The sequence below is a fragment of the Triticum aestivum genome, chromosome 3A (genome assembly GCF_018294505.1).
Source record: "Triticum aestivum cultivar Chinese Spring chromosome 3A, IWGSC CS RefSeq v2.1, whole genome shotgun sequence".
In the NCBI taxonomy this organism is placed as follows: Eukaryota; Viridiplantae; Streptophyta; class Magnoliopsida; order Poales; family Poaceae; genus Triticum; species Triticum aestivum.
Window position 1 is genome coordinate 23,152,211 of NC_057800.1, and position 7,009 is coordinate 23,159,219.

At 47.5% G+C, this 7,009-nt stretch overlaps 1 protein-coding gene across 1 annotated transcript; it reads left to right on the forward strand.

Moving 5' to 3' along the window:
- The first annotated feature begins 476 nt into the window (after nucleotides 1-476).
- On the forward strand, nucleotides 477-2,514 carry LOC123057652 (indole-3-glycerol phosphate lyase, chloroplastic). Its single transcript, XM_044480575.1, has 7 exons — nucleotides 477-702; nucleotides 831-1,152; nucleotides 1,405-1,481; nucleotides 1,626-1,703; nucleotides 1,897-1,974; nucleotides 2,058-2,117; nucleotides 2,236-2,514. The coding sequence occupies exons 1-7, from the start codon at nucleotides 577-579 to the stop codon at nucleotides 2,368-2,370; spliced, it is 876 nt and encodes a 291-aa protein (XP_044336510.1). The 5' UTR covers nucleotides 477-576; the 3' UTR covers nucleotides 2,371-2,514.
- Nucleotides 2,515-7,009: the final 4,495 nt, after the last annotated feature.

The following is a 7,009-nucleotide window of genomic DNA, read 5'->3' on the forward strand; positions in this document are numbered from 1 at the left end:
TTTGTCTACCTAAAGACTCGTCATATGGGAATCCTTGATCTGCAAACCATGAAGCAAAGACTACTGTGCGAGTTGCTTTGGAAACTGCAAACAATTACTGTAATGTGGCAAAATATGGTAAATACATTATGAGGAAAACACTGTCTCAAATGCAGAGAGGAAATTCTGGATCTCTTTTTTTGGCCAAGCATTGTCAGCGTGAATCACATTTTTCAAACAGTACATCACAAGAATTGTGGGCAATGGAGAAAAAACCTTATTTTGGGAGGATGGTTGGCATGCGCATTTATGTAATCAATTTGTGCATTTTTTTTTCTTTCTCTAAGCTACAAACTGTCAAAGAGATTATGGAGAAGTCTGGTTGATGAATCGTATGTGCGATGGCTGGATCTCCCAAACTGTCAAAGTAATGATCCCAAGGATTTCCCGAAGTAATGATCGCTGGATTGGTTTAAAACACATCACGGTTTAAAATGGTGGGGCGCAGATCGCATTCCCAATTCTTGTGATCAGAAAAGGTTGAGGGATATATTCGAGGATAAGCCCTCCATCGTTTCTCTCCACAGAACGGATTCAATGTCTGGAAATCCAGCAGCCACGGCCTCGGCGGGGTCGCTCGCCGAGGCGCCCGTGCCTGTCGCCGCCGGCGAGCGCGGCCTGTCCGTGTCGCAGGCCATGTCAAAAGTCATGGAGAAGGGCAAGGTATGTTAGTACGTAACTACAGTGACATGCAGCATGTGCATGCATACATATGCGTAGGGGTCGATGGATTGGCGTATGGATGTTGAGGGCTCACCGCTGCGTGCTCGGGCATGCACGCATGCATGCAGACGGCGTTCATCCCGTACATCACCGCCGGCGACCCCGACCTGGCGACGACGGCGGCGGCGCTGAGGCTCCTCGACGCCCTGGGCGCGGACGTCGTCGAGCTCGGCATGCCCTTCTCGGATGCCTCCGCCGACGGGGCCGTCATCAAGGCCTCCGCGGCGCGCGCGCTGGCCGCTGGCGCGACGGCTGACGCCATCATGGCGATGCTGAAGGAGGTGACACCGCAGCTTTCCTGCCCCGTGGTGATCTTCTCTTACTTCAGCCCCATTGCACAGCGAGGGATGGCGAGCTTCGCCGCCGCCGTCAAGGAAGCCGGCGTGAAAGGTAATTAAACCGGCAGACTACGTATCAGTGCTAATCTCAAACCCATACACATTTTAATCTCTAGTTAATGACATTACGCGGACTCTTAAAAATGCTTTCAGTGATCATGATATGTTACTGTAAAATCTAAATGCTAACCTGAAACCAAGATATCCATCTTTTTTATGCTGGAAGAATGTTTGTTGCCTGCATCTGCAAGTCTGCATCATCGACGGATGTACACAGCCTCATATGCATCCGTATGTGTTTCAGGTCTTATAGTACCCGATCTTCCTTACGCCGAGACAAGTGCTTTCAGGGATGAAGCCATCAAAAACGAGCTAGAGCTGGTAATATAACTACAAGTAGCTTAATTCAACCATCAACAATTAGCATTTCATATCAGTGAAATAAAGCAGCTTGTCGAAACAAATCAAGTTTACTAGTAGCATCAATTATTATTACTAAGTAAAATATGGAATTAATGTTTGCAGGTGCTACTTACAACACCATCTACGCCGTCGGAGAGGATGAAGGAGATCACTGAAGCTTCAGGAGGCTTCATTTACCTTGTACGTTTCTGGGGATACACATAAGAATCATAACCTGTTTGTTAACTGGGCATGGTAATTCCACACAAAAAAGGGCATGATGATTAAAATTTAACTATAATTATTGCACTTTTTTGGGCAAAGGAAGGCAAAAGCCTTTAGGACATCTGCATCTTTGGGTGTACAGAGCCACTCATAATAACATTATATGCAGGTAAGTGTCGACGGAGTTACAGGTGCCCGTCCAACCGTGAACCCGCGCGTTGAGAGTCTTCTTAAGGAGATTAAGCAGGTTTACCCGATATAAATACCTTTTTCAATTTAGTGGTAAATAAATGATGGCATGCATGCTAATGTGGTTTTGATTGCTTGCAGGTCACTGACAAGGCAGTGGCTGTTGGCTTTGGAATTTCGACCCCTGACCATGTTAAGCAGGTAGAAACTTATTTTACTACTACATTGGAACATTCACCATAAATTATTACTATGATGTTTGTATACAAAAGTTAGCAATTACAGTTTTGGATATGTACTAATTCTACATGAGAAACAGATTGCAGAGTGGGGTGCGGATGGAGTGATCATCGGGAGTGCAATGGTGAAGCAGTTGGGTGAAGCGACTTCTCCAGAAGAAGGGTTGAAAAGGTTGGAAGTCTATGCCAGGGGCTTGAAGGATGTACTGCCATGATATATGAACGAGTGAATTCCATTTTACCCCGTGTTTCATGTCTGTGGCAAATTTTACCCCATTTAGCAGACCTTTTACATTTTTATCCAATTTAAGCAAAATTGTGACACTAATTATTTGAATATATTTGTTAGTGCCCGGCCAGAGATTATGGACAACCCTCGATTCTATGATTTTGGTCCAGGCTCACTCATCATCGCAAATATTCCGCTTAATCAAACTCTAACTAAGAGCAACTACAGCCATACTTGGCAAATGGGGCCCCGTAAACGTTCACGGACGCGCCTGGCTAGTGGCTGGGCATGTTCGTTTTCAGCCCCTATTTAGCCGTTCATAGCGCCACATTCCTGAGAGAGGGGAAAAAAGAAAGAGAAAAGGTGGTCCGGGTTGGGCCGCGTCCTATGTGGCAGACTGACCGGACGTGTTCGTGAGCTCTCATATCCTTTCTACATTTGTCCTTAATACGAGGGTTTGCAGACAGCCTGGACGTATAGGGATGATATGAGGTGTCTGGTTGGATCACTTTTGTTTCTTCTCTTTTCTGTCCGGTCACTGACTGGACGCGTCGGCGAATGTTTGAGGGGCACTTGAGTGTGCCAGATGTAGATGCTCTAACACACTTAGACATCTATGTCTTGATCCATTGCTGCTGTTGTTCAAGATGATGCCGCGTTATTTGACCATTAAATTTCTCCTTGATTCCTGCTGCCAAAAGCAGAGCGTCCGCAATGGTCCAGTGAGTGCTACAAGTTGGCCTAGTTCATCTAGTCTTTTAAAATGAGAAAATAAGAGAGACTCTGCCCGTCCCCCGCGTCGCTCCTCCAGGGGCGACACGGGCGGAAGCCCCAAATCCCGCCGTCGGCCTCCCCTCCTTCCTGCCCTCTCCCCTCGCCACCGTCGAAGGACATGGCCGGGCGAAGCCCGTCGCCTGGACGGCGGTGGCGGGGCTTCCCCATCTCGCGGCGACGCGGGTGTGGCCGATTTGGTGCAGCGGCGACGGTGGTGGTCCTCGGCGCATCTTGCGCGAGGGTACGGCAGGGCGCAGATCTGGGGCCGCTCTGCCCGGATCTGCGTGTGGTGGGCGCGGCCGGGCCGGCATCCTTTTCTGACGAGGTTTGAGCTGCTAGTCTCCCCGGGGCTGTGGCCTCTACGTGGTGTAGGGGGTCCTGCCGGTGGTGTGTCTCGCGGCGCTACTCCCTCTCAGATCCGGTATGGCTGCGTGCGCCTTGGGCAGGTTGGATTCACTTCGATCCAGCCTGTGGTGGTATGATCCAGTCACTTGGGGTGGTGCAGATCAGCTCTCACCTCACTCAACCAGTCTTCGGGAGTGTGTCAGATCAACTTGGGCGAAAGCCTTGCTACAACTGGAGCCGACAGCGGCGACACCTGTGGGCGCCGCTAACCTCCTTGGAGACGTCGTTGTTTTTGTTGTTTGCACCCTCCTTGTCGAGACCCCGGGGGAAACCCCAGTCCAGGTCCTCCTGTACGGATGATGGCGGCGCAACCAGCGTCGCAACCCTTCTTGAAGGCGTCATCTTTGGGGTCAATATGGTTTTTGTGTGGGTGTTGCTTGCTGCCAGGATGTTGGTGGTGGTGGTGCGGCCGGTTGGGGTCGACGATGGTTTGTGTTGCTGTTGTCATGCTTCCTCTGTGTTCGTCTTTGGTGGTGTTTCCTGGTGTCGGCCATGTTGCTGTGCATGTTCAAGTACCCCCCTTGGTGGCCATTGTGTTGCGGTGAGCTTAGTGCTCTTGGTGTTGTTCTGGTTCATCTTTGCTCTTCGACGATGCAAGATGCCTCCCCAACTTGCTAATCGTTCCGAATTCTCATGGCGGAGCTCCCAGTCAAGGTTCGTGTTATCACTCGTTGGTTGTGGTTGCTCCTGAGTTGTGTCATGAGGTTCGGTAATGCACGCCGATGCGGTGCGTTAGGTTGCTTGCTTAGTCTTGGTATTATGATCCTTCGACGACACCCCACTTCTACTTGTGCCTCCTATGGTGTTCGTCCTTCGATCTGATAGCTAGGTCGGGCCTTGTCCCGGGCGTCCTTTTTTCTCATCTCTTGTAATCTTCTTACTTGTATGGTTTTCGACCCGATTTTCCTCATAAACGGGGTCAACTTGTTTAGGTTTTTTATCCAGTTTTCCTTATAAACTGAATCAGCCAAAGCTTAAGGGGTGACTCTTGGTTGGCTTTGGCGCTTTTTGAGCAATATATTCAGGTGGGGATTCCCCCCCCCCCCCCCCCCCCCCGGAGACCGTTCAAAAAAAAATGAGAAAATAATGTTTTTGATCCCTCAATTTCTCCAAAAGTATAGACTTGATCCCTTCCGATTTTTTGTATACATTTGGCCCTTCAAATCTCAAAACCTGATAAGTTTGATCCAAAACTAGATTTTAAGCATGTTGACCGGGTTTGACTGATGAACAGTAAATTCAAACAATAGCAAAAAAATATCAAAAAACTCTGAAATTTGGTGGCGACCAAGATGCTTGGGTGTGTGAAATTTTGTGTGGTATTTCGACATCCGAGGAGCTCGTGGCAAAAAAAACTAATTTTGACTTGTAAAAATAAGCCAAAATTTGTATTTTGAGCTCTCCTCGGATGTTATTTGACCACAAAAATTTATATGCACCAAATACACCCAAGCGTATTGGTTGTCACAAAATTTGAGATTTTTTGAATTTGTTTGCTATTTTTTAATTTACTGTTCATCGGTCAAACCTGGTCAAACCCGGTCAACATGCTCAAAATCTGTTTTTGGACTAAACTTATCTGGTTTTGAGACTTGAAGGATCAAATATATACCAAAAAAATTTAAGGGACCAAGTCTATACTTTTGGAAAACTTGAGGGACAAAAAACATACTTTGCTCTTTAAAAATATGATAAATACTCTCTCCGTCCGAAAAAACTTGTCTCAAGCTTGTGCCTCAAATGGTGAAATGGATGTATCTAGCACTGACTTGATGCTAGATACATCCATTTAACATTTAAGGGACAAGTTTTTTCGGACGAAGGGAGTAGAACACAATGATTTGTTTTGCTTAGCCAATTGGCTTTCTTCTCAAATCGGGTCAGTATAACGCAAATTAAGCTTCTTTGAAAAGCCGTGATCCCGGTTAGTACATAGCCACCCCATCCAACAGGAGCCAAAACTGGGCAGGAAAGCATCAACTTCAAGTTCCACAAGCGTAGCTGCTTTCGTCCGTCTCTCGTTCAGCCAGCGTGCCAGCATCTCTTTTCTTCCTCCATATCTTGGATGTTGCTGCAGCTTCATTGGAACGTTGCCGGGCAACTTACACGCAACTTTCTTCTGATGCCTCCGTTTTAGGTACAGATAGCTGCTGTGGGGTGACATATGATCTGAACTCCAGGCCAGCGAATCTGGTGCTGATGGCGCCGGGTGTAGGAACTAAAGGCCCGAAAGACAAAGAGACACAGATACCCGATGGCGCGGCAGGTATGCGCGACACATCGAGAAAAATGGTCCTCCGCCAAAGAGACCTAGACAAGGATATTTCTCATGTCTGAATGGCTTACGATCTATCCCAGAGGTTTGAGAGCCTAACTGTATGCGCCTGGCTCCATTGCCCATTATGCATGCGTTGCTTCCTCATTGAGGTGCTCCTGCATGCGCGTGTATTGTATGTTTATTATGCCGTCTGACCGAGATGAGAGACGAACACATCAACGCACGTAATTGCACGCTTGTTCTTGTTGACAAGTACATGTTATGTGCTCCCCTGAAAGAAAATCATGCTGGCCGCTTGTATGCCAATCCTGTTTGTGAAGTCAGACCGCTTGTAATGGACTAATGCATGTTGCTTGAAGAGTGGTTCAAACCTCGACGGTAACATGCTCCGACTGCTTCCTTCAAGAAAACATGTTTGTCTAGATCAAACAAGCATTACTTAGCCGGCAGCAAGCATCTGTGAGCAAACAATTGGTGTGAAAGATCAACGCATTGCACCGTACGACCAACTCTCGAGTCTGAACCAACAACAACAACAACGAAATAAATAAATCAAACAAATTGCTCCGTCAAAACTGATGATGTCCATCAACAAGGCTGGACACACATGTACAAAAGTCTTGTTCGTCACCGTAAGTTCAAGGTGACGCCCGGAGCTGGGGGAAATATACAATTTAATGTGCCATCTCTTTCGCGTATTGAAATGGCGGTGTTGCTTCCAAGTCCTAACCGCCGTGATCTTGCACTGCCCACGCGGCTAAACATGTTCCGCTCGGTCCATATATCCATCAGCCGCGCACGCCTAAGCGTACATCAAGTCGTACGTACGTCCACATACTAACCCATCAACGTGAGGTAGTCCATAGAAGAAATCTAACAAGTTGTAGCTTTCAGTCTATCCTGGCAATGCAAATTCCACGTGGACGGCTTGGTCTCCTCTGGAAACTTGCCCATGAACCGACCACTATTACTCCGTAAAATAAACGCCACCTTGAGAAAGAGAGGCACTCCTATTCGTCGTGGATATGAGGTGAGGGGGGTGTCACATTTGCAAGTTGATATATGTGATCGATGGAGACCACTATGATTGGTAGCTCCTAGACATAAAGTTCCCACATTTCTTCTTTTTTCTTCCATCATCGCTTAGCACGATGGAGAGATAATACAC

Excerpts from the sequence above, each read along its gene's own strand:
- LOC123057652 (XM_044480575.1), top strand. The coding sequence starts at position 577 with ATGTCTGGAAATCCAGCAGCCACGGCCTCGGCGGGGTCGCTCGCCGAG. Across the intron at positions 1,153-1,404 it reads CAAGGAAGCCGGCGTGAAAG|GTCTTATAGTACCCGATCTT; the intron begins GTAATTAAACCG and ends TATGTGTTTCAG. Across the intron at positions 1,482-1,625 it reads TCAAAAACGAGCTAGAGCTG|GTGCTACTTACAACACCATC; the intron begins GTAATATAACTA and ends TAATGTTTGCAG.